The 27,651-nt window shown below is 45.4% G+C and overlaps 1 protein-coding gene across 4 annotated transcripts in view; it reads right to left on the bottom strand.

Moving 5' to 3' along the window:
- LOC149324280 (phospholipid-transporting ATPase ID-like) overlaps positions 1–26,998 on the bottom strand; it is a 100,354-nt gene extending 73,356 nt beyond the window's left edge. The window contains exons 1-2 of one of the 4 annotated variants that reach the window (XM_089498349.1): positions 26,700–26,998; positions 21,359–21,442 (exon numbers count right to left, since the gene is read on the bottom strand). In XM_089498349.1, the coding sequence (XP_089354475.1) occupies positions 21,359–21,401 (43 nt within the window). In that variant the 5' untranslated portion in view covers positions 21,402–21,442; positions 26,700–26,998. Of the gene's footprint in view, positions 1–16,552; positions 16,824–21,358; positions 21,443–26,699 lie in introns of those variants that run through there. The other 3 variants (XR_016277975.1, XM_089498357.1, XM_089498339.1) reach the window with 3 other exon arrangements.
- Between the last annotated feature and the right edge of the window lie 653 nt (positions 26,999–27,651).

Below are 27,651 nucleotides of genomic sequence, written 5' to 3'. Positions count from 1 at the left end.
TAGACAGTGACTGTGCAATGCAGCCCTGTGTTGAATGGCAACAGTGTGCGACTAAGCCAAGACATCAGATGTTCAACTGAATCCTGAACCAAATATTCATGTGCCTCCATGCACAATGAACACCTATTCACAGTGAGCATCTGCATCCACAATGGCACCACAAGTGCCACTCCGCTTCCAAAACCTTGAATTGAAAGCTTCTGCTTCTGACAGGACACCAACCTTTAAGACTAAAACATGGTTGAATTGTGAAAAGCAACTTTAAAAGCCCCTTCCCCCAACAAAAAAGCTCAGGACCCATTTATGGAAAGCCCCTTCCTCAGCACCCAGCTGATTGCAGAAGGACTTCTGGGAGCAGCCACCAAGAAGGCCCCCTCTCTTCCAAAGTAACCTGGTCAGAGCCTCCCTCTCAGCAGAGATCCTTTGGCTTTGACCATTAAAGAGGGCTGCATCTTCCTATATAGGCCAGTGGTAGCCCAATTCTATGATTGTATGAATTCATCACAAAGTGGCCCCCAGCTATAGGGCATGGGTTGTGCCCCAAGGATGAAACCATGGAAAGGCCCAGACAGGTCAGAGGGAGCTGACAAAGCAGGACAGTGAGCAGCCTCAATGTGGACTATTCTGGAGGATCCCCTTTGCAAGGACACTTGGGAACAACCATGGGTGACGTTCTGTTGATGCTCTGCTACGGTTACTTCTGGCAATGTGATTGGTACTGAGCAGGAGCATTAAGGATTGGAATAGTCAAAGAGTTCCCATACCTCAGACCAAATATTGATTGGAATGGTGACAGCAGTCAAGAAATCAGAAGCAGGCTAGGAATGGAAAGGGTAGCCATGAAAGAGCTAGAGAAAATCCTAAAGAGTAAAGATATACAGCGGAGCAATAAAGTCAGAATCATCCAAGCCATTGCATTCCCTATGGATGTGACAGCTGGACACTGAAGAAAGAAGACAGGAGGAAAACCAATTCATTTGAGATATACTAGAGAAGAGTTCTGAGGATACCATGCATGGCCAAGAAGGCAAACAAATGGGTCTTTGAACAGATCATTCCTGAACTCTCCCTAGAAGCCAAGACGAAACAGAGGCTGTCATACTTTGGAGACATCATAGGAAGGCATAAATCATTGGAATCACTGGAAAAGGCAGTAACGCTGGGAAAGGTGAAGGGAAGTAGAAAGAGAGGAAGGCCATATGCCAGATGGCTAGACCCAACCAGGCATGAATTTGCAGGACCTGAGAAGTTGAGAACGGGGATCTTGGAGACATCTCATCCACCGGGTTGCCATGAGTTGAGGTCCACTCAGAGCAGCTAACAACAACAAACAACAGCAGCATTAACACTTTATTCCTAGCACAAGCTGGAGGAGTCATGTCAGTCCCAAGGTGCCCCCCTCCTATCTAGATGCATGCTATTCAACTCCAGACCCACAGCCCTAGGGCTAAGATGGTCTTGGCATGCCCAGAGTCACTGCTTTCTTCACAGAGTTACTTTGAGGAAGAAGTAGTAGACTGGGATGCTGGCAGGATTGCCAGACCAGTACCTTCCAAGTCTCTGAGACTTTGCAGCCAACACCTGAGACCAAGGGAGGGCTCCTAGAGATAGCAGTTCATGGTGGTGTCATTATGTCAGATATAGTAAGCCTCAATACCCTAAAGGCACTAAATCCTGCCTGAACTTGGAAGCTAAGCAGGGTCAGCCTCATTTAGTCCTTGGATGGGGACTTCCCATAAATACCAGGTGCCAGAGGATCTATTTCAGAGGAAGGAACTGAGAAAACCACCTATGAAGAATCGTTGCTTCAGAAAACCCTATAAAATGCATGGGGTTGCCGTAAGTCAGCAAGGCAACTTGAAGGCAGATACACTCATACACAACTAAATGCTGTAAAGGCATCAGATCCTGTCTGATCTTGGGAGTTAAGCAGGGTCAGCCCTGATTAGTCCTTGCATGGGAGACCACCAACAAATAGTACTGTAGGCTAGGCCGCAGAGGAAAGAACTGGCAAAATCACCTTTAAGAATTCATTGCCACCCAGTGAAGCTCATGGAGTTGTCATAAACCAAAAGGTGACTTGAAGGCAGATGCATATACAGTACAGTAAGTAGCAACCCAAGTTGCTGATAGCATTTCATTCAGTTTTAGAAACTAACTAAATTGGGTTTCTCACCAACCACTATATTGGCAATGGGTTATATAAAAGCAAAACAGGAAATTAATTAGTGCATTATAGACAATGAGTTGCAACAATATGTAATGGCAGTCACCGTATGCACCAATTTTAGAGATAGTGGGCATGCTTTTTTGTTAGCTAACCATTTGAATATTTTAACCCTTCCAAAATATAGGAAAACATTCACCCTAGCAAAATTTAATGTGCTGTCCTCAACTGTATTAGAAGAAAGATATAATAATATTCCTTATGATGCACATTTATGCCCCTGTGGAGATGAGATGGCACAGATGGCACAGTAGGGCATGTATTGTTATAGTGTCCTTTCAACAATGGTTATTGTCATATTTTTATTCATCCAATTCTTAGAGGTATTCCTGGAAGAACTGATGAGTTTTCTGTATCTCATTTGCTGGCAGACCAGTGTCCATAGGTAACAATTAGAAGAGCCGGCTTTTGTGCAGCAGCAATGGTTTGTCGGCATAAAATGATATTGTAAAACTTTGTAATGATTAATTTTAAATTTTAGTTTTACATTTCTGATTTTGATTATGACTCCCAGTTAATAATATCTACTTTTTTATAATCTGAAGTTAATTTAATTTTCTTTTTTATCTGTATGTCTGATATGTTGATCATTAATAAATAAATACTGTATACACTTCCATCTCATTCAATTAAAAAAAAACAAGTTAAAGAAAGAAGAATACAGACACCTATTTTCCCCAAGGCATTGCAATTTCTATTTCTCTTTCTGAGCTGAGGATCCAAGGAGGCGCAACCATAGCCTTGCATGTCGGAGCCACCTCTAACTGAGCCCTGGTTCTGGGAAACAACACCCAGGCCCTTCTGCTTCATGACACCACCAGGTTTTTTTTGAGGGGGGGCTGATGTGGGTTCAAAGCTCAGATGCTGGGGTTGACTTTCGGCTCCAGGCCAGCCCTGCCTCTCTGGCCCCCTTGCCCCCAAGGAGCCCAGGGATGGCCCAGCCACCAGCTTTGCCCTTCTCTCTGGTCACTGATGAGATGCCAGGAAGCTTGGTGCCATTCTGGTCCAGATGGACAGGGTGGCATCTGTTCATGGACATCCCTTCCATTGGGGCCATGGAAGAACCTCCAGAGAGATCAGGGAGATGGTTGCTTAGCACTTTCCAAGACGGTGTCTGCAGAAGGGATGTGTGACTGTTATTATACAATCACGCCTGGTCTGCAGGGTACCTGCACTGCACAAACATAGCACTTTGATGCTGTTTTAACTACCATCACTCCATCATATGGGAAGTAGGAGCCCTGGAGGCGCAGTGGTTAAATGCCAGTCCTGCAGCCACAACATTGTGAGTTTGATCCCAGGCAGGGCTCCAGAGTCCACTCAGCCTTGCTTCCTTTCATAGCTGGGTAAAATGAATACCCAGCTTGTTGAGGACAATTGGCTTACATATTGTAAACCACTTAGAGAGTGCTGAGTTCACTATGAAGCGGTATAGAAATGTACTTGCTATTGCAATTGCTATTTATAGTTTAGGGAAGCAGAGATTCTCTGCTCAAGACAGAGAGGTTTCCTGCTGTAGTTCAGGGGGTCAAACTAGAGCTCTCCAGCTGGGAATTAGGTGTAAAACAGGGCTGAGCAACTGTGTTGAGTCCAGTGGCAGCAGGGTGGGTAGGATTTCTTGTGCCAGGATCCTCTAAAGGATGCACAGACTGCCAAAAATGCTAACCGGGAAGGAAAGGAAGGGACAGGAAGGCAGAAGTGGCCAGAAGTCAATTACTGGTATTTTTAAAATGTCAAACAGCACAGGAATGCCTTGCAACCTAAAAGATGACGCTTTATTCCTAGGGACAGAAAAGGGGCAATCCAGGGAGCCAAAAGGCGCTAAGGGCCACTAAAACAGTTGGGACACACACACATAAACACATACATGCAGTGCCTACCCCAGTGGTAAAACTACAAATCCCAGGATTCCATAGGATGGAACTGTGGGCGAGTTACTTGGGACCAAACAGCTCCGTACATGCCCTGAGGAGGATGGATGAGAAATGATTCTGGGCTGTAGCTCTCCAAGCGGGTGCCTCTGTCCCTGGTGAAAAACAGCTGCCCTTTTTGGTGTTTTGTTGCTGGCTTGAGTTCATGGATTTTGCATTTCGTAATCTGTTATTTCATCATCGCCCTCCTTGCATGTACTTTTATGCAGAAAACCAAGGCAGAGAATGTTTGAAATAGACATTGGCAGCAATTCACAGACCACTTAAGAAAACTTGGTGAAAGTACTGCTATCCGTGTTTGGTTTTTAAGAGGGTGCATCTCTCTCCAAGGAAGCAAAGACCTTTCTGTAACTTTTCTGCACTAAAAACTAAGGCGGATTACAGACCTGCACCCGCCCCTTTCCCCAGTGTATGGGGGCCTCAGCTGCCACACCGGCAGCCTCCGAGGCCCCGATCCACAACTTTCCAGGCTGCGGGGAAGCGGCAAAAGGCCCCTTCCTCGCAGCCTGGAAAGGGGTGTCCTTGGGGCTTCAAGCCCCAAGGACACCCCGCGGCGGCGGGGAGGAGGAGAAAGGGGCCGCTTGGCCCCTTTCTCCCTTGCTTCGCTGGGCGCAGCCGTCTGAAGGCTGCGCCCAGCGACGCAAAGCGGCGCCGCAAACCAGGAAGGAGCGCCGAAACGGAGCTCCTTCCTGGTCCGCGCAAAGGGCGCACTAAGCGCCCTGGCGCGGACCAACGACATCACGTCCGCACCACCCCGTATAGAGGCGGCGTGGTCGTGCCGTCGTCATGGCGGCCCCCATGTGGAAGGGGAGCCGCCATTTTGTACGGACTCAGTCCATACTAGGGTTAGGGGGGTGCAGAAGCACCGCACCTTCCTAACCCTAGTACGGACTGACTCCGTACTTTCATGGCGGTTTGTAACCCGTCTAACTAAATAACCAAACACACACACACACCCCAACTAGTATCTGTTTGATGCTGTAGCACACGCATCAGCCGAGATACTAGACCAGGGGTAGGCAACCTGCGGCCTGCGGGCCGGATGTGGCCCGGCAAGGCCTTGGGACCGGCCCCAGCCTGGTCCTGCTGCCGATTGCCACCGGGGCCTTTGGAGGGCAATTGTCTATAGAAGCCTCAGAAACATGCATTTATATTAACATTTTTTTAAAAATCAGCAAATTTTTTCGTGTGTCCTCCATTTTTTTTAAAAAAGTGTCTTCCATTTGAAAATTTTGTCCTACATTTGTCCTGGTTTATTTATATATTTAATTTTTAAAAAAATTATTTAATTATTTATTTTTTGGCTTTGCCCCCCCCCCCAGTTGTCTGAGGGACAGCAACCCGGCCCCCGGCTCAAAAAGGTTGCCTACCCCTGTTTAACTAGACTGTGATTAAGCAGGACAAAAAAAAATATCCAGATGCTAAGTTACACATTGATTGTGCTACATACCCCTTGCATATAATGACAAAACTGTGCAAATGAATGCACAGCCATCACATGTGCAAGCAAATGCACCTAAACACCATGTACAATGCACATGCACATTGATGTGCAATACACATCCATCTACACAATGGGGCTGCATGCCCAACTCTGCTCCTGCAACCTGGAGTTGAATGCATCTGTTGCGCACCAGAGGAAAATGGCTAATGGCTTCCGTGGGGTGAACTTGCGCATGACTAAGACAAAGACAGGGCTCCTGCTGTCACTTGTAGGGCTTGGCCCTGTGGAAAGGGGGCTAAGACCACAGGACACTTCCAAAGCCAACTTTAGAGCTAAATGAAAGCCATTGTTATTATTCTTGTCCTCGCCTGAATTCCACAGAAATGGGTTGTTAATATCCCAGAATGGATGCTGAACCCTTTTATTGCTCATGAAGGCAGAATCCGGATGGTGCTGTGGGACAAATTTACCCCATTTTGAAGTGACCAGCCAGGGTGATGGAATAGCATGGATCTGTGGGGTCTGCAGGTGTTTCTCCCTCAGTGAGGAGCCAGAGGAGGGCCCCTGCGGAGAGGAAGCTGAGGAAGGGGCAGCACAAGGCATTAATGCATCTCTTCCTTCCCTCCCTCCCTTTCTCCTTCCAAGGTAGAGGTGATGCCCAGTGAGTCTAGCTTTAAGAGCCACCAAACCTAGAATTAAGCCCCCCCCCCACTGGTCCGCCAGCTCCCTGATACCAATTTGTTTCTCCATCACTGATGCCACCCCTTCTGGGCACCCACAGGCTCCACCTCTTCCAGGGCAATTGGGCAGAAGCTACAGAAATATATGGAGTGCCTTTCTTTGTAAGGACCCGCAGGCTGGCATATGCCTCCTCAAGGCAGAAAAGGTCAAGCAATTGCACATGGACTGCAATGGGATTATGCTTCAGAGAGGGACAACAAAGATGCTTCACTATTGGAGCAACTCAGTGGCAAAAACACTATCATCACCTGGCCAGGTACAGCATGGCTCCTCAAGCTCTCCGATGTGATATGCCAAAATCCAAATTCCCCAATTCTCTGGAATATTCAGTCAAAATCCCCGGAAAGAAATTAATTAAATTCCCTGGATTCTGGGGAATTCCCTGAAAATTGGCGACGCTGCCAGTTAGGATTGAAAAAGACCCCAAGGGTCATCTAGTCCAACCGTCTGCCAGGCAGGAATCCAGCACTAAAGCACTCCTGAGAGATGCTCATCATGCAACCTCTGTTTAAAGACCTTCAAAGAAGGGAAATCCATTCCCCTGTCAGTCAGCTCTTACTGTCAAGAAGGTCTTCCTAATGTTTTGGTGGAATCTCTTCTCTTGTAATTTGAAGCCACTGGTTCATGTGCAAGATTCTGCAGCAGCAGAAAACAAGACAGTCCCATCTTCTACACAACGTTCAGATATTTAAGGATAGCTGTCATATCACCCCCACAGTTCCCTCTTCTCCAAGATAAATATACTGTATATTCTTGACTATAAGTTGGCCTCATATATAAGCTGAGGACATGTTTTGGGGCCAAAATTATGGATTTTGATATGACCTGTGGATAAGTTGAGGGTAAAACTTAGGCACATATAATGAAGGATGTAAAGAACAAAGTAAAGTACTGTACTTACAAAGAACTTACAAAGTTTCAGCAGGCATAACTATTAGTGCATATACTAAAGGCTGGATGGATGAGAGAATAGAAGAGGGTCAGGGCTTCTCGGGCAGATTAAACTCTTGCCTTTCACTCTGTGTGTGTGTGTGTGTGTGTGTGTGTGCACGTGCGTGTGTTAAAATGCAGTACTTACATTGACCCGTGGAAAAGTCGACTCAGGTTTTTTGGGTCAATTTTTAAACCTAAATTTCTAGACTTATGCATGAGTATATACCTTATATATAAATAAGGTATATAAATAAACATCATTATTATTATTATTATTATTATTATTATTATTTAACTCCCAAAGTCATTCTTTATAAGGACTGATGTTTTCCAACTTGTCCACATCCTTCTTGAACTTTAGTGTCCAGAAATGGAGACAATATCATAGCTGAGGTCTGACCAAAGCAAAATATAGTGGCATCACGACTTCCCTAGATTGAGACACCACGCTCTTATTGATGCAGCCTAGGATTGCATGGCCTTTTTTAGATGCTGCATCACTCTTAGACTCACGCTCACTCGGTGGTCCACTGACTCCTAGATCCCTTCTGCATGTCCTTCTGTCAAGACAGGCATCCCTCATCCTATATTTGTGCATTTCATTTTTACTGCCCAAGTGGAGTATCCTTCATTTCTCCCTGCTGAAATTAATTTTGTTAGCTTTGACCCAGCTCTCCAGTCTTTCAAGGTCTTTTTGAATTCTGATTCTGACCCTCTGCTCAATTTGGTGTCATCTGCAAATTTAAGAAGCCTCCTTTCTAAACCATCTAAGAACAAAATCAGGCCAAGGACAGAATTTAGAGGCACCCCATCTGCCAGTCCTCTCCAGGATGAAGAAGGAACTCTAGAAGAAGTTAAGAAGTTATGACTGGAATAAATTAAGTGTGGAAAGGACCAGAGGATTGAATAAACTCCTTTTCCCTCTGAGGGTGCATCTGTAGAAATAATTTGCTCTGGAACAGCAAATTACTTAATCTCAAGGGATTCAAGAACCTCTGTGGTTGGCATGCATAGCTCTGGCACGGAAATTTTTTACAGAGAATTTGAACATCATTATGTTTGGAGAGCAATTCTAGCAAGTTGGACCAGAATAAAGTGGTAGAAAGGCCTTCTTTAACAGAACTCAACTATCTACATGGTTAAGATACAAGGAGAGCCAAAAAATTATATAGCCAAAATAACTACATACTTAAATCAGCCAAACAAAAAGTGAGGATAGAAATAACAAAAACATTGGTTCCTTTACAACCAACTCCATGAGAAATTTAAATCAGACTCTGCCCAAGAAAACTTTGAAACTGAAAAATACAAAACAACGAACTGAATAATCTATTACTAAACGAAAATTTGAAACTAACATCAAAATTTTACAAGTTGCCATTGAATAGAAAATGAGAACAAGACAAAAGCAAAGACTCCATGCTACGCTGGGCAAGAGATCTGGGCAAAGAAATTAGTTTAGACGGTTAGGCAGGAAAAAACCATGAACATTTACCAAAAGCCAAAATCTGTGCGAAAATAATCTGAAGATGCAATTTCAATGGCATTTTACTCAGGCAAAGATTGCCAAAATATACAAAGGAATGACCAACTCCTGCTGGAAATGTCAGTCAGCGAAAGGCACAAAGCATCCCATGTGGCGGGAGAGCCCCAAAATAAGGACATTTTGGAAACACATACACACTGAGACTGGCAATACTTTGGATATAAAATATAGCATGATCCCAGGGATATATTTGTTTAATATGACTGATAAATTACCAAAGAAAGTGGAAAGTCAACATTGGGGAAAAACAGTTATATATTCACTGCAGGAAGGTTACTTCTGGCACAGAACTGGAAAACAAACATTTTACCCACAACAGACAACTGGCTTCTTAAGTTACAAGACATGATGGAAATGGACCGCCTAACAAACTTAATATGTTGAAAATCCAAAGAAGAGACCAAGAAAGACTGGGAAACAATTACTAAATAGTGCAAGAAAAGATGGAAATGGAGTAAAAATCATACTGATGGCACAAGGATAATAGGCTTAGAGAAGTTAAAGAAGCTCTAAGAAGACTGAAGTTAATCGAGAAAATAGAAAACAGAAGTGAATGAAATTAGCAAGAAACAACCACACAATTCAAGTGTTACCAATGGAAGAAGAAAATATACTATACAAGAAAAAAGAAGAAGGACTTAGCATTCGACTTCACAATACATGAGAAGCAGAACGTTTATTAATCTTTTCCTTGTTTTGTTGTAGGAACCATAGATATTAAGGAGAAACATATACATAATACATAATGCTGCAATGTATATATATGGATACAGCAATAAAAATATAATTAGGAAAAAACCCTCACGCTGCCACTTCTTTCTTTCCATGGGTCTCAAAGGTGCTACAAGATCTCTCTACATACCATTTGTGGCAAGGCTGCTCCTGCGCATCTTCAAGGCAAGAGTGGGACTTCACCACAAGAGCTTCCCATCGCATTCTCATTCAAGGGTGGGTGGCTCTACAGCAAAACCTCTCATGAATCTCCTGACCCCAGAAAACAGGAGGAAGCTTTGAACCCCACGGCTGGGAACTGTCAGTCCCACCTCTTTCAGCAAATCTGGCTGGACCAGAAAGTACAACAGCATCCAAAATCCGCAAGGCAGTGATACCTTTATGGTGACAACCAAAATGCGCATTATACATAGAATCATCATAGACTCCTAGAGTTGGATGTTGCACATACTGTGCATTTTGGTTGGCCCAATAAGGGTATCCTTGTTTTGTGGATTTGGGATGTCATTCTACTTCCTGGCCTTCATGTTCAGACAGGCATTGAAAACAGAATGTTTTTAAAGAACATCCTGTATTTTTTTGTGTCCTAGATCTTCATTAACCAATTATAAATAAAGAACTTCTACATAAACTATCGTATTCGGTGTGTGGTCTCAGTCCTTTGTTGGTCTTGTCTTATTATGCAGAAGAATAATTAATTCTCACTTGGGTAAGATTTTAACTGAACTTTGTTTTTAGACTGTAAGTTGTTTGGTGTCCCAAATTTTATTGGGGGGGGGGGAGTGAGGTACAAATAAATATAATAAAATGATATAATAATATTTTGCTATACAGCCAACACAGTAACCTCACATATGTTTTCTGGACCAGACGGTGAAAACCACCAGATCTGCCTTTGTTGTAGTTGTGTGCCTTCAAATCATCTCCGACTTCAGGTGATCCTAAGGCAAACCTATTGTGATGTTTTCTTGGCAGGTTCCTTCAGAGGGAGTTTGCCACTGCCATTCCTTGGAGAAAGAGGTCCTTCTTGTCCCTGGTCAGAGAAAGCTGGCACTGCCTTCAGGTATGGCCAGTAACTGTATTTTATTCGCCCCAATCTTGCAATACGGCCTTCCTTTCTTGGGACAAAAGGAGAGAAACCCATTTCCCTATCTGGTGTTCTCAGATGCATCCACCCACTCCCTCACTCTCTCTCTTATGCTCAAATATTTGGGCAGCTGAGTCGGAGGGACTTTCCCATCTTCTCTGCCTGGATTGCTTTCAGAAAGGCTTTTTCTTTTCTCTTTGCCTTTCCGCACAGCCAAAGGGAGCCCAGGCACAGCCACTGCTGGGAATCTGGGATCGGAGCAGAAAAGCAAACGCTGCCCTTCCTGGCCAATCCTTGGGACAAGAAGACACTTTGCTGATGCCTGAGACAAAGGACAAAATCCACACAAAAACACACAGCTTTCCAACTAGAATCACAGAATCATAGAGTTGGAAGAGACCACAAGGGCCATCCAGTTCAACCCCATTCTGCCATGCAGGAAATCCAGATCAAAGCATCCCCGATAGATGGCCATCCAGCCTCCGTTTGAAGACCTCCAAGGAAGGAGACTCCACTACACTCTGAGGGAGTTTGTTCCACTGTTGAACAGCCCTTACTGTCAGGAAGTTCCTCCTAATGTTGAGGTGGAATCTCTTTTCCTGTAGCTTGCATCCATTGTTCCGGGTCCTGTTCTCTGAAGCAGCAGAAAACAAGCTTGCTCCCTCCTCAATATGACTTCCTTTCAAATATTTAAACAGGGCTCTCATATCACCTCTTAACCTTCTCTTCTCCAGGCTAAACATCCCCAGCTCCCTAAGTCGTTCCTCATAGGGCAAGGTTTCCAGACCTTTCACCATTTTAGTCTCTCTCCTTTGGACACATGGCTCCAGTTTCTCAATGTCCTTTCTGAATTGTGGTGCCCAGAACTGGACACAATATTCTAGGTGGGGCCTGACCAAAGCAGAATGTAGTGGCACTATTACAGTACTTCTCTTGATCTAGACACTATACTTTTATTGATGCAGCCTAAAATTGCATTGGCCTTTTTAGCTGCCGCATCACACTGTTGACTCATGTTCAACTTGTGGTCTACTTGGACTCCCAGATCCCTTTCACACGTAGTTTCATTCAGCCAGGTGTCACCCATCCTATATCTGTGCATTTCATCCTATATCTGTGCATTTCATTTTTCTGCCCTAAGTGCAGTACCTTACATTTCTCTGTGTTGAATTTCATTTTGTTAGCTTTGGCCCAGCTTTCTAGTCTATTCAGGTCATTTTGAATTTTGATCCTGTCCTCTGGAGTATTAGCTATTCCTCCTAATTTGGTGTCATCTGCAAATTTGATAAGTGTGCTCCCAATTCTGTCATCCAGGTCATTGATAAAGATGTTGAATAGCACTGGGCCCAGGACAGAGCCCTGTGGGACCCCACTGGTCACTTCTCTCCAGGATGAAAAGGAGCCATTGTTGAGCACCCTTTGGGTTCGGCCAGTTAACCAATTACAGATCCATGTAACAGTTACTTTGTCTAGTCCACATTTTACAAGCTTGTTTGCAAGAATGTCATGGGAAACCCTGTCAAAGGCCTTACTGAAATCAAGATATACTATATCCACAGCATTCCCTTCATCTACCAAGCTGGTAATTTTATCAAAGAAAGAGATTAGATTTGTCTGGCATGACTTCTTTCTCTGAAACCCTTGTTGACTTTTTGTGATTATGGAACTGCCTTCTAAATGTTCACAGACTCTGTTTAATATTTAATGTTGGGATCCTCTTTTTTCCCCTTTTTGAAGATGGGGACAACATTTGCCCTCCTCCAGTCGGCTGGGACTTCTCCTGTTCTCCAGGAGTTCTCAAAGATCATTGCCAATGGCTCCAATATTACATTTGCCAGTTCTTTTAATACTCTTGGATGTAGTTGATCTGACCCTGGAGAATTATATTTGTTTAGATTAACCAGATATTCCTGTACTAGCTCCTTACTTATTCTGTGCTGAATTTCCCCTCTTCTGTCCTCTGCGCCATTATCCTCAGGTTGAGCATCCTTTTCCTGTTCTGAGAACACTGAGGCAAAGTACTTCCAGCCTGGCTGTTGCAACACTAACATAGGAACACATTTTCCAGTGGAAAACTGCCTTCACTTCCATACTGAGAATCTCTTTGGACCTAAAACTGCACTTGGCCCAGCCAAAATGGATGTTTGAGGTGCACTGGGCACCAGTGTGCCTTTTAAGGAACAAATTGCCTGCTTCAACCCAATGCGATCCATGCAATTCTGAGACTGCTCCCTTGTGCCTTGGATGTGTGTTTGCTCAGTGTTTGGATTATTGCAATGAATTATTTTTTCACTGAAAAACTGTTTGGCATTTGCAGATGCAAGTGTTACCTTATATCCCTGTAATATAGAATCTAACTGAGGGTCAAGACCACTGAAACCTCAGTGCTCTTACTGTCACTAAAAGATGTATGCTCCCGCTTTGGAAAGCTTGTTCTTGACATCTATTGTTCAATGGCCTGAAACTCTCCAAACAAGTATTTTTTATAGAGGTCAACCTTATGAAATTCACAGAATCACCATAAGTTGACATGTGTCAGCTGTCTATACATCTTATAAAAACCTGTATATATATCCAAAAATGCATTTTCCTAAAGCTGTGTGTGTGCCTCCAGCATATGTCACATGGTGTCATAAGTTGAAACATGTCAACTTATGACACCATGTGACATATGTTGAAGGCACACACACACACAGCTTTAGGAAAATGCATTTTTGGATATTTAAACAGGTTTTATCAAAGTAAATATCTAGTTCTATATACTTGCCCCTTTTTCTTGCCCCCACTTTTCTTTGTAGGAGCCAGTATAGTAGCGGTTTGACCTGGGAGACCATGGCCATATAAACCCCAAGGGTGACCTTGGGCAAGTCACACTCTCTCAGCCTCAGAGGATGGCAAAGACAAACTTCCTCTGAACAAATCTTGCCAAGAAATCCCCATGTTGGATTCACCTTAGGGTCGGAAATGACTTGAAGGCAAACAACAACAAGAAGTCACCTTTTTTAAAAGTCCAATAATTTTTTCAAAGCATTCTCTGCAGCACCTGAGGCAATGATCTAGCCCTTGAGGAGATCTTTTTGGCGGTTCATTCCTTAAAATGTCTTCACTCAGACAGGATGGGAGGAAGCCTGCATAAGGTGATACAGCCATCTTTATATATATGGAATACAGGGAAAGAAATTCACCTAAGCATTAGGAAATATTTTACTGTAACAGCTATGGATTGCCTCAAAGGACTCTCCTTCTTTGGAGATCTTTAAACAGGATGCTTTATTTGTGTATTGCAGGATGCCCTTGGAGGTGCCCTCCAACGCTAGGATCCACAGATTAGGATGAATTTCCTGAAAGTAAGAAGAACTCTTGGCCCAGGAATAGTTTCGCTCAAACGGTGATGGGCTTTCCTTCTTTGGAGGTCTTTAAACAGGAGCTGGATGGACATCTCCTGGGAGTGCTTTAGTCATTGTCCCTTCATGCCAGACTGGGGACAAACTAGATGGCCTTTGGAGGTCCCTTCCATCTGGGTCAAACCCAGCCAAGAGGGGATTCCTCCTAGTCTCCTTGCAGGGCAGTCCCTGACCCCCATAGGACCCCCCAGACCCCTGTTCACACAGGGTTTATGCAAAGGCCAGGGCAAAAATGCTGGGCCAAGGCCAAGTGGGAATTTCCACTGGCCAGGAAAATATAGCTTCCGCAGGGATTGTCCCTGGCTTTCCAGGAAAAGAAGCTGGTCACTGTATGAGCGGCAGAGTTTTTGCTTTGTTTGCCTTCCTGCCAGGCCAGAGCAAAGAGTCAGGAAATGGCCAAGGAGGGCCCTGTGCTCCATCGCACTCAGGGCCAAGCGGAAGTTGACAAGCGCCTTTCTAGTTCTCCAATTCTAAATTTGGAAACAACAACAACAACAACAACAAAAAGAACAGTGGCATAGTGATAAAACCAGGGCCATGGAGAGGGAGGAGGAAATGATGCTCCAACCGACTCAGCACAGCACCCAGCTTTTGGCTGGTCCTCCCCCAAACTGTGCATCCCCTAAACATGTTTGTCAAGGGGTTGCCTGAATAAAAACTGGAAAGGCCTCCTGTCCTTTTAATGGCTGTGCAGAAGAGGAGGAGAGCCAGTGTAGTGTCGTGGTTTTAGGCTTGCCATATCCCGCCTGGGGGCGGGACTTTCCCGATTTGGGGCGGGTCCGCACGGTCCCGCCCCGGTTTGCCCCCGCCCCCGGGCAGGATGTGGCAAGCTGAGGGAGGCTTTGCCTCGCCGCTTGGCCTCCTCTCCCCGCCGCAATCGCGGCGAGGCCGGGGTCCCAGGCGGCGAGTTAAAGCCTCCTTAAGGCGGAGGCTTTGCCTCGCCGCTTGGCCTCCGCTCCCCGCCGCGATTGCGGCGAGGCCCGGGGCCCAGGCGGGGAGGGAATCCTTCACTCAGGGAGGCTTTCCCTCCCCGCCTGGGCCCCGGGCCTCGCTGCGATCGCGGCGGGGGGCAGAGCCCAAGCGGCGAGGGAAAATGTAGGACAAAATTTTCAAATGTAGGAGACATTTTTGTGTGTCCTACATTTGAAACTTTTGTCCTACATTTTTCCCGGTTTCGAAGTCCGGAGGTATGGCAACCCTACGTGGTTTCAGTATTAGACGAGGACACTGGGAGTCCTGGGTTCGAATCTCCACTCAGCCATGGAAACCCAGTGGGTGACCTTGCGCAAGTCATACTCTCTCAGCTTCAGAGAAAGCAAAAGTAAATATCTTCCGAACAAATCTCCCCAAGAAAATCACACAATAGGGTTGCCTTTGGGTGAACATAAGTCAGAACGCTATTGTTGTTGTGTGCCTTCAAGTCATTTCCAACTTATGGTGACCCTATAAGGAGTTTATCACATGAAGGAGATCAGGAGTTTATCCCGTGAATATCTCGGAAAAATCACGTAATTACGTGAAATTATTTCACACGACTTCGCACAAAACCCGCCATTAAAGTAGTCACAACGAAGCATTAATACACATCTTTTTACTTTTGGGATTTCAGCAACAAGGCATTTCCAATATCACTTTATTTGTGCAACTGTATGTGACAATCATTCGCACAATTACTCGCCATTTTCACTTCATTTTCGGGATGCTTTAAATGTGCCTTAACCTGTCTTTAATGCCGAAATTAGCCCCAGTGTGATAAACACATATGGCAAACCTATCATGGGGTTTTCTTGGCAGGATTTGTTCAGAAGGAGTTTGCTTTTGCTTTCCCCTGAGGGTGAGAGAGTGTGACTTGCCCAAGGTCATCCAGTGGGTTTCATAGCCGAGCTGGGGATTCAACCATGATCTATTTTCTAGGTGCACAAGAAGAAGAAGTAGTGGAAAATGCAGCCACTGTTGCTGCAGTGTTGCTTGTCCTGCAACCAAGCCACAAGTTCTACAAACCCTCTGCAAACACTTTTTTCTGCACAACCTTGAAAGGCAGAGGAGCCCTCTCCAGTTTTCACTCTGGCAGCCCTAGTTTCTTCCTTGGCTCCTCTGCCACAGAAATGCCTGGCACCAGGTGCGGCCTCAGCCCCAAGGTTTTGCTGGCAGATGTCCAAGGGGTATTTCAAACAGAGGCTGGATGGCCATCTGTCGGGGGTCCTTTGGTTCCTGCATGGCCAAAGGGAGCAACACTGGATGGCCCTTGAGGGCCTCTTCCAGCTCTAGGATTCTATGATGCTATGATCTCCAGTCTACAGCTAAGAAAGGTCACTATTTTTTTTATCCCCGAACCTGTTTGCCAACCTTCACACCTGTTTGCAGTGATGAGGTCGAACCAGGGAATCTGCCAGGTAGAGGGATCCCCACCAAGGGCACCAGGAGAGACCCTCCACCCACCCTTTTCTTTCCAGAAATTGGCATTTTTAAAAAACCCACACCCAAAAGGGTAAAAGAAAGCGACCTACTTGAGCTCAGGTATGCTCTGGCTTTGCCATTTCGCCTTTCCCCCCTGACAAGGCCAGCTGCCAGACCCTCTGAGGCTGTCATGCCAAGCCCCCCACTCACATCCCCAGGGCACTCTTGCCAGAGCTTCTCTGGGCACTACTACTCATGACAAGAGGAGGGTAGCTCAGCCCTGGCAGCCCTTTCTGGGTGGCAAGAAGAGGCAGAAGGAAGGAAATGGATGCGGTAACCCCACTCAGGAGGCTGCAGAATGAGTGAGCACCAGCAGAAGGGCTTATGGAATGCCAGGGGCAGAGGAAGGGAAGAGAATGTCCGTTGGTGGCAGTTGGAGGGGCAGAAGAGAACAGGCTGGTCCAGGAAGGAAGGAAGGAAGGAAAAAGACAAGCAAGCAGGCAGCAATGGAAGAAAGGAAGGAATGAAAGCAAACAGGCAGAGAAGGGAGGAAGGAGGAAGGGAAGAGAAGGGAAAGAAGGAGAAGAGGATTAGAGACACTCATGGGGGGAAGGGAGGATGGGATTTATTGCCAACACCGGTGCCACCTAATCAAAGAAGTGATCTGAGGCTGACTTCATTTGTTTTTCTTTTTTATTTTCCCACTGCTCATTTCTGCTGTTAATTATTTATGTCTAACTCTTTGAACCCATAATAGAAATAAATATTGTTAATGTTTCCATCAGATTACCAGTCTGCCTGGCTCACTTCATCAGAAACTGGGTGCCAGCACTATTACATTCCACATGGGTTGCTACAGAGGGTGCCTAATAAACCCTCCACACATGCACACACCAGCAGGGTGCGTCTCCAGGATGGTGATGGTGATGATGATGATGGTGGTGGTGGTGGTGATAGTGATGATTAAAAGTGGCAATGGTGGACGACTGGTACTCTGCAAACAATTCCAAACAGTGCAAAGTATCTGAATGAAATTGCTATATATAGGAACTCAGTAGCACAGTTACAAAAACTGACACTACTTGGAACCTACCCAGGGGTAGCCGTGTTGGCCATATAGCAAAGTACAGTACTTACAGTACTGTATAACCCAAAATCCACAAAACAGGGATACCTTTATGGGACCAACCAAAATGCACAAAATACATGTTGCAAGCTTTTGAAGCTCCACTGGCATATTCTTCATCAGGCAAAGGTGTTAAAAATGATATAGGAGAAAGGAAGGGGGGATGCACAATGTCAGTCTTAGCCTTGCATTTGGTCGAGATATTGTGGTGGTTATCCCTCAGTTCAGATGGTATGTAAGGATATTAATGCAGGTGGGATCTTCCTCCAGAAGTGCATTTTGGTTATTTAATATGCATTTTGGTTGGCTCAATAAAAGTATCACTGTTTTGTGGATTTTGGATAATATTGTACTACTTGGAACAGATCACTATCCTCATCATCCCACCTTTCTCCCATTATAGGGACTCAGGGCGTCTGTTTTGCCTACATTTTGCAGTTCTTGGTGCCACCTCCTTTGTGGTGGGGACATCTGGTCACCCTGCATGTGTGAAAGTGAGGGAGGGAATAAAACTGCACAGGGATGCACATCACAGACTGCTTATGGGAAAGGTGCTCTCCTATCTCCAGCTCTGAAACCTTCTGCTAAATTTAGGAAGGTGGAAGATGTGGGCTGTTGCAGGGGCAGTAGGATATTAAGACACTCCAATGGGTGTCAGAGCAAGACGTTCCTCTCACCTCCAACCTTGACTCATTGTTAGAACTGACAAGGTTACACCACTTCCTCTTGCATTGCCCAAGAATCCAAGATCCCCTGCACAGAAGCAGAAATGAGCAAGCCAGACACCAGCCCACATCCTCCTCCATTGTCACACAGGAAGACCAGCCACAAAAAAACAAGGATGCCTGGGTGACAAGACAGCAGAAGCAGGGAGACCATGAGACCATCAGACAAAGGCCACCTGCTGGAAAGGAGCCATGCCACCCAAAAGCGTTGGCTTCCGCCATGCATGAACCTTAGAGACATCAGTTGCAAGAATGGGCAGCTTATGTCAATGCACCTACTTTGCCACAGATGTAGCCATTTGGCTGGTGCAGGTGGAACAAAATGAAGGCATGGTCCCCCAATAAGGATTCTGTGCCCCCAGTGGAAATTCTCCTACAATCTCCAAATTTCTACCATTGCAGAGAGGGACGAAAATATCACACACACTGATTATACTTTAACTGCCCTGGTTGCATCCCCAAGAATCTTCACAGAACTACAATTCCCAAGGCAATGAAAGGGGAATCATTACACTAGAATCATGCAGTGCAAAAGGGTCCTTGAGACATGGAGAACTGTTCTCACCAAAAACATTTCTATTTTCTCTGTTTACATTTCTTTGACTTCTTGTACTGCCCCTTTTCTCAGGATGCCTCAATACTCAGCTGGAGTTTTAAAGTGATTGCAATGCTAAAAATGTTGGGATTTAAAGATAATTTTGTTGGGGGCGAGGGCTATGTTCTGATTTGGGGAGCCAATGCCTTCCCTTTGCTCCCCCCATATCTAAATGGATAGGAATGGGTCACAAGGGCTGCATTCATACTGCAGAAATAATCTGATTTGACACTACTTTAACTACTATGGATCAGTGTTGTGGAATTCTGGGAATTGCAACAAACTGTAATTCCCAGAATTCCATAGCATTGAGCCACGGCAGTTAAAGAGTTCTCAAACTGGATTATTTCTGCAGTGTGGATGCAGCCTTTGACTCAGACAACCACAAAGTGTTCTACTTAGGAAATGAAAAGACCCCAAGAAACAGGGTGGTCTTCATCCTAAGGAGGGATGCGGCAAAAGCGTATGATGCAAAATCAGACTGAATCATCTCAATGGGAAACCTATAAATATGCCCATAGTCCAAGTATATACACCAACCATAGAGGCAGAGGAAGAAGAAATTAAGAGATTCTATTAAGGAGTCCAGGAAGAAATTGACAACATAACAATGCAGGATGTCAAGCTGATCATATTCATAGATGACTGGAATGCCAAAATCGAAAGCAAAGAGGAATAAAAAAAAAAACAGTAGGCAGATTCGAATTAAGCAAAAGAAATGAAGCAGGTGAGCATCTGAAAGATTTCTGTGAGGCCAACAACCTGTTCATTGCAAACACCTTTTTCATACAACCAGAAATAAGGCTATACACATGGACACTGCCAGGGAGACAACACAAAAGCCAAATAGATTACATAATTGGAAGTAAAAGATGAAGAAGCTCTGGTAGCCAAGACTAGACCAGGCATCGACACAGATCTGTGGCACAGATCACGAATTACTCATATCAAAAATAACAATAAAACTCAAGAAAACAAAACCAGTTGTGACACCAAAATACAACCTGAAAAATATCTCAACAGAATATATTAACAATACAAGAAACAGATTTGCTGGAGAAAGCATAATCAATGGAGAACCAGAAACCAGGGACTAATAAAGGAAGAATGCAGACAGACACTTTCAGTAGACAAAAAGAAAGAGAAGAAACCATGGATGAAAGACAAAATGTTTCAAGCAGTTAAGGAAAGTAGGTTTTGTTTTAATTCCAAGACATATGGGAACAGCGTGCCCCCTCCTCTCATCTTCCCTTTTTAAGAAATTCTTTTTAGAGTTGCAGTACAACCGTGAAACAGCACTTTTGCACTATAACTCTCTGAGTCTAAAAACCAGCATTAAAAATTCAGAAATTAGAAAGCGGAGAAAAGGAGAGAGGGAGCGCCCTTCAGACCGAAAATCCAGACTTGCCTTCCCAAAGGGCAGATTTGGGTTGGACATTATGCACTGACTGTAAAAGCAGCCTCACAGTGGAAGTGATGGCCTAGAGCAGCGGTTCTCAACCTGTGGGTCGCAGCCCCTTTAGGGGTTGAATGACCCTTTCATGGGGGTCTTCTAAGACCATTGGAAAACATTAGCAAAATTACAGTTATGAAGTAGCAACTAAAATAATTTTATGGTTGGGAGTCACCACAACATGAGGCACTGTATTAAAGGATCACGGCATTCGGAAGGTTGAGAACCTCTGGCTGGGGTTTTCCTCTCTGAAGGAGACACTCAACAGCCATCTGCCCCAATTGCAGCCACAATGTTGTGAGCTTGATCCCACAGGGCTCCAGATTGACTCAGCCGTCCATCCTTTTGTAGGTTGGTAAAATGAGTCCCCAGTTTGTTGGGGGCAATTGGCTTACAGTTTGTAAATGCCTTAGGATTAGTTCACTGTGAAGCAGTATAGACATGAGCTATGCCAGGATTCAAAGCAATGGTACCAATGACCCAGAGCTGGGAAAAGAAAGTAAGCTAAGAGGAACACACACACATACAGAGAGAGAGAGAGAGAGAGAGAGAGAGAGAGAGAGAATGCATTACTTTAAAAGTTACCTTTCCCTGCTTGCTATTTGTTTACTTCTTGCAGGAAGGTGCCACTCTGGGGTCTTCTGTTGGTTGGGGTGGTGGGGAAACAAGGGACAGTCTAAACCACAACTCTGTCTGGATGCCAAACTTTCAGCCTCCCCCTCCCAAAATGATGGGCTTTTGAAGATACATCATCCCCACTTCTTGGTCCAGGCCTCCTTCTTGGCTGGAGGGGCTCTGGGGCACATCCTCCAAGCCGGACACTGTAACCAGACAAGATAAGCAGGCGGATGCTGCACAGCCAGGATCTCTCCCAGGAGGGAAGTGGATGCATGCCACGATGAAGGCATTGGCAGCCTCAGCTGCCCTGGCAGGTGGGTCAGTCTGTGGCACAGTCCAAGGACGGATGCAGGAGAGACCGGCCAGTGGGTGCCACAGGGGAGTACCATGCTCACTCACCTTTCAACCGCTTCTTGTGAGGTTTCAGTTCAAAGCGGGGCATCGTGGGTGTTCCTATAGCTCTGGGCACCTATGGTGATGCTCCTGGGGACCAGAGAAAAAGCGAATGAGATCAATAAAGGGTCTGTTTACTCAGCTGGGTGTGCAGAGTCTGCAAACAAGGTCCCTTCAGCCCATTTCCCCAGAAGGCAGCGGACACGGTTCAGGTGGCAGCTACGATTACAGGATGATGGACACACCAGCTGCTGCCTTGCTCCCTTCCATCCCTCACCTGTGCAAGTGCTCTGGCTGCCTTCCAGAGCCCCCCTGGAGGCTGCCTGGAGACCCTGCCCAGGACAGGGAAGGGAGGAAGGAGTTTATCATACAAAGGAGATCGGGAGTTTATCCTGTGAATATCGTGTAAATACACGAAACAATTTCACACGACGTCGCACACAATACACCATTAAAGTGGCCACAAAAACATTAATGCACATCTTTTTACTTTTGAGATTTCAGCGACAATGCATTTCCGATATCACTTTATTTGTGCAACTGCGTGTGATAATCATTCACACAATTACTTGCCATTTTCGCTTTATTTGTGGGATGCTTTAAATGTGCTTTAATCTCTCTTTAATGCCGAAATTATCCCTAGTGTATTAAACTTCTAAGAGGATGGACCAAGCGACATCCACTCTCCCCCTTCCCTCCCTCCTTCCCACAAAAGGGCAGGGGGCAAAGCAGCCCCAGGAGGGCTGTCTGGAGACAAATGGGTGGCATACCCCTGTTCCCTGGGGCCCAGCATTCTGCCATCAGAAAGGCCAGGGAAGAAAGAGGGAGTCAGGTCCAGGGCAAGGGGTGAGAAGGAGTCAGGCCTCAAGCCACAGTCACTGACCAGTTCCTCTGCCAGTGTTTTGCAAAGCAAAAGGCAGAAGAAAACCAAAAACCACAAAATAAATCCATCTCAGAGTGCAGCTTCCATCCTTTAAGCGCCTATTCTCCAAGTCAAGCTGCCTTTGAAATGAACAGAAAATACATACCCTGCAAATGTCAGGTTTGGCAAGGACAAAAAATTGGGGGGCCAAAAAAGTTCCAGTTAATCCTTTGCTGTTCCACTTTCTCAGCAGCTTTTAAAATGTCCCCAGTTTCTCTTTCCTCCTCTTTCTTTGCCCCCTTTGTCCCTGGCCCACTTTCAACAGGTAATAATAATAATAATAATAATAATAACAACATTTATTTATATCCCGCCTCTCTACAAAAAGCAATCTGGGCGGCTTACAAGATTAAAATATACAGTCTGAACCCTGAACCCACCCACCCTTAAAATACAATTAAACAATGTAGAATTTAAAACATAAAACATAATTTAAAAAGAATACAATAACTGTGGTGAAGGTGGAGGTCAGCAGTTAAATTTTCCTTCCGATGGCCGGAGAACTATTCAGGTGCAAGCTGAGTTCAGAATATGAAAATACAGCCAGCCCTCCTTATATAAGGGGCATCGTTTTCTAATGGGCCGGGCATTCATGGATTTTGGTATCCATGGAGGGTCCCAGCAGATACCAAGGGCCCTCACTGTAGTTTGCAATCAATTAATACATGGAAAGCAGAGGATGGGAAGAATGGTGCCCTTCCCAGGAGATCCAGGCAAAAGCAAACTGCTGCAGCCTCTCCTAGCTTTTCCCTCAAACTATTGTCATCATGAATTCATTCTGATATTGCTTGGCCATACAGGTCCTGGTTTTCATGTCTGTAATGTGAGTCCACCACCTCATCTTCTGGTCTGTCTGTGATTGTCATCCAGCCATTTAAGAGGAGACACATGGACACCTTTTTTGGCTGTAGCACCCCTTGTACCAGCATTGCCCTCATTTTGGTGCCACTTTCAACCCTACCTGTTCATGCCAAGGGTATTTTGTTCATTTGAGCATTTAGGGCTTTTCCAGTTCTTTGGACTGCAGGTTCTGTTTTGTTTGCATTGTTTGTTTTGAATTGCCCTAAAGTAAATTGCTTTAGGTTGTTTGAAGTGCTTCAGAATTGCTTTTATGTGCTTGGCTTGTTTGGGTTGTCTTAAAGCACAGGTGGAGAATGGGTATTAAGATCTCTGGACCACAGTTTAAAAACACAAACCCTTTCAAAAAAAATTTGTGCAAAAAGTGCCCCCTTTCCTGCTGTAAAAAAGGATCTCATGCAGAAATTACCCTTTTATGTGGTGGTGTAGGGGGCATTTTGAGCGTGTGTGAGGTGTGCAGTGTGACATGGCCAGGGGGTGCATCCTTCCAAGGTCCCACAGGGCAAATGCATCCCCCCTCCCTAATGCCTAGTATTTCCCCACCTCTGTTTTAAAGGCATTCCTTGGATAGAGAGCAGAGACTGGCCAAACCCAAAGGGTGCTCTTCATCCTGGAGAGAAGTGACCAGTGGGGTCCCACAGAGCTCTGTCTTGGGCCCAGTTCTATTCAACATCTTTATCAATGACCTGGATGACAGAATTGGGAGCATACTTATCAAATTTACAGATGATACCAAATTAGGAGGAATAGCTAATACTCCAGGGGACAGGACCAAGATTCAAAATGACCTGAATAGACTAGAAAGCTGGGCCAAAATGAAATTCAACACGGAGAAACGTAAGGTACTGCACTTAGGGTGGAAAAATAAAATGCACAGATATAGGATGGGGGGCACCTGGCTGAATGAAACTACATGTGAAAGGGATTTGGGAGCCCAAGTAGACCACAAATTGAACATGAGTCAGTGAGATGCAGCAGCTAAAAAGGCCAATGCAATTTTAGGCTGCATCAATAAAAGTATAGTGTCTAGATCAAGGGAAGTAATAGTGCCATTACATTCTGCCTTGGTCAGGCCCCACCTGGAATATTGTGTCCAGTTCTGGGCACCACAATTCAAAAAGGACATTGAGAAACTGGAGCCATGTGTCCAAAGGAGGGCGACTAAAATGGTGAAAGGTCTGGAAACCATGCCCTACGAGGAACGACTTAGGGAGCTGGGGATGTTTAGCCTGGAGAAAAGAAGGTTAAGAGGTGATATGATAGCCCTGTTTAAATACTTGAAGGGATGTCATATTCAGGAGGGAGCAAGATTGTTTTCTGCTGCTCCAGAGACTAGGACCCGGAACAAGCTACAAGAAAAGAGATTCCACCTTAACATTAGGAAGAACTTCCTGACAGTAAGGGCAGTCCGAAAGTGGAACACACTCCTTCCTCGGAGTGTAGTGTGGAGTCTCCTTCTTTGGAGGTCTTTAAGCAGAGGCTCGATGGCCATCTATCGGGGATGCTTTAATTTGGATTTCCTGCATGGCAGGGGGTTGGACTGGATGGCCCTTGTAGTCTCTTCCAACTCTACGATTCTATGATTCTCGAAATCCAGAAAGGAAAAGAACGGAAGGGGTGTGCTAAGTGAGAGGCTCTTTCCTGTGCAGCCATCCACATCTCATACCAAAAACGTGAGCAGGAATGACTGACTGTGGGGCTCTCTTTGGCACAGCGCTGGAACAAAATCAGTGTTAAAAACGGCAACATTAGCAGTAATGCAAAGAATATAAACTCACATATTAATCTGCTGCAACTCCTCTGGACATGATCATCCTTTATGAATTGTATTGACCAGAACTGGGCACAGTATTCTGGTGAGGTCTGGCCAAAGCAGACCAGAGTGGGATTATTACTTCCTTCAGTCTAGACACTATACTCTTACTGATGCAGCCTAGTATCATATTTGCTTTTTCAGCTGCTGCATCACAATGCTGTCACATGTTCAGCCTGTGGTCCACTAATATAAATCCCTTTAGTGTTCTCAAGCTCTCCCTTTCTTCTATTGCCCAAGTCCACCTGCTGCCCTTCCTGCATCCCCCCTCCCCATCTAAATAAATAGAGAACGTAGGTCCCTCCGGACAGAGACCTGTGATGACCCTCCACTTGCAGTGATGGGAGACTTCAGATCAATAGAAATTCTCTAACCGCAGAGACTCTTGTTGGAGGAATGGAAAGAGGAGGTCATCCAAGACCAACCATGTGGTAAAGGGTCAAAACAAGTGGAAGCAACAGCAGGGAGCAGATCAAGCCCAAGCTCATCACAGATCTTTTCAGTCCCCTTCCCCAGCAATGCTGTTCTGGACTGGGATTTGGCAGGAGGTGACCCTGTGCTGGATGTTGTCTCCCATTTGACCTGCAACAGCTGCATGGAGTTTGGCCTTCCAGAGGGGACCAAGCAACAGAGGAAGGCAAGATGGAGGCAAAAGCAACCAAGACCTCTGGACAATTATCCCATTTCACACATGGGAAGGGGCTGTGTTACTGGAGAAGAAAACAATGCTGGTGGCTCTATCTGGGGAAGGAATCACCTGTGGCTGTAACAGGAGAGTCGGGCAATTGGAGGCCACCTGGCTTGCCTCGGGGTGAAGGGAGTGTTCCTTTTCAATAGGCAGGATCGTTTTTTGCACACACACACACACACACACACAAACACCCCACAATCATGTAAAACGAAAGCTCCACAAATGGCCCTGTGGAGCATGGCCAATGATGGCCCCAGATGGTAACCAGCTGCAATCTCCCCACATGATGGGAGGGACGCTGGGACATTTCAGAGTCCCTTCCAGAAACCTCCCGCAGAAACCTTTGAGGAAAGGAGCTGTTCTGCTTCCTTTCTCTGAGGTTACACAGCAGTGCCCCAGAGGACCAGCCGACAGGAGTGAAGAAAGAACTATACATCTAAATAAAATACTATACTGGGAAAAATAAGAACCTATATAGATAACAGAATACAATATATACAGTATGTAGAGAGATTCCTTGCCTAAGAAAACCCTCTACTGGCAACACACACACACAAATAGTTAAATATACTTAGCTAAGGGCCCTAAATACCCTAAAAGGCCCCAGATCCCAACTGATCTTGGAAGCTAAGCAGGATCAGCCCTGGATAGTCCTTGGATGGGAGGCCAACAATGAATCCCAGGTGCTGGAGGCTCTATTTGAGCGAAAGGAACTGGCAAAACCACCTCTGAGTGTCAGCAGATTATCACACTGGGGAGAAAACCCTGTGAAATTAATGGGATTGCTGTAAATCAACAGGTGACTTGAAGATACAGACACACCGGAAGACACAGACACACAAACCACTTTGCCATGAAGGCTGAAAAGAGAAGCCAGAGAAAGAGGCAGAAGGAGCTGGCTCTGAAGTATACAATCAGAAGAGATCCCCCAAATCCATCTAATCCAACCCTCTGCTGGTAGGGCAGGACTCTCCCACCAGAGCAACCCATACAAACGGGCATCCAAGATCTAGTTAAAAGCATTCCCCTCCCCCCAAAAAGGAGGAAAAAATCCACCCCTTACAAGGGATCCTGTGGAAGGGTCCTACCACTCTCAGGCGGTTCTTCCTAAGGCTGAGCTGGGATCTTCTTCCTTGCAGCTGGGATTCAGTATACAGCAAAGGCACAGCAGCAGATCCTGGATCCTGTTCCACCATGTATACATCTCCCCCCACACCCCAAATGGGCCTTCCTTCACATTTTACTCCATCCAGGCCTTCTTACAAAGAGGTCAGCCGGCCCAGGGACCCAAACAGGACACTTGCATGGTGTGAATCTACACTCACACACAGCAGTTGTGTGCGGCGCCACCCTTTCTGCCGAGCGAAGGCCGGCATTGTGCAACTGCTTCCTGTCTCCCCATGCGTTTGTTTTATTTTCCTCTTGTGCAATGGGGAATGTGTGATCCAGTGTGACATAGTGGTTTGAGTGCTGGACTGTCACTCTGGAGACCAGGGTTTGAATCTTGGCTCAGCCATGAAACCCACTGGGTGGCCTTGGGCATGTCACACTCTCTCAGCCTCAGGGGAAGGCCATGCCAAACCTTCTTTGGACAAATCATGCCAAGAAAACCCAGTGGTTGCGGTTTCCACCAAAAGTCGGAAACAACTTGAAGGCACAGAAACACGAACAAAGGTGGGGGATGTGACAAGTGGATAGAAGGATTTTGTGATATGAAGAAGTGGAAACAAAGAAGGACACAAAGAAGGGATTTAGAGATAAAATATTTAGTTCAAGTCAAGCTGAGAAATCTTGTAAAGGGTAATCTGTCAGTATTGTTAATACCAAAAAAGCAAACCTTGATTTTGCCACTTTCTGTAGGGGACGTCGTTTCACTACCCATTGTTGATCATGGGACTTGAGCATCCATGGATTTTGGTAGCCTTGGGGGTCCTGGAACCCAAATCCAGTGGATATAAAAGGCTCACTGTAATTTGAATCCATTGATTTCCTCATTGAGTCATAGAGATGGAAGA

The sequence above is a fragment of the Sceloporus occidentalis genome, unplaced genomic scaffold (assembly GCF_023333645.1).
Source record: "Sceloporus occidentalis isolate IW3139 unplaced genomic scaffold, rSceOcc1.0.p SCAF_1, whole genome shotgun sequence".
Taxonomy (NCBI): Eukaryota; Metazoa; Chordata; class Lepidosauria; order Squamata; family Phrynosomatidae; genus Sceloporus; species Sceloporus occidentalis.
This window is presented reverse-complemented; position numbering and strand designations above follow the sequence as displayed.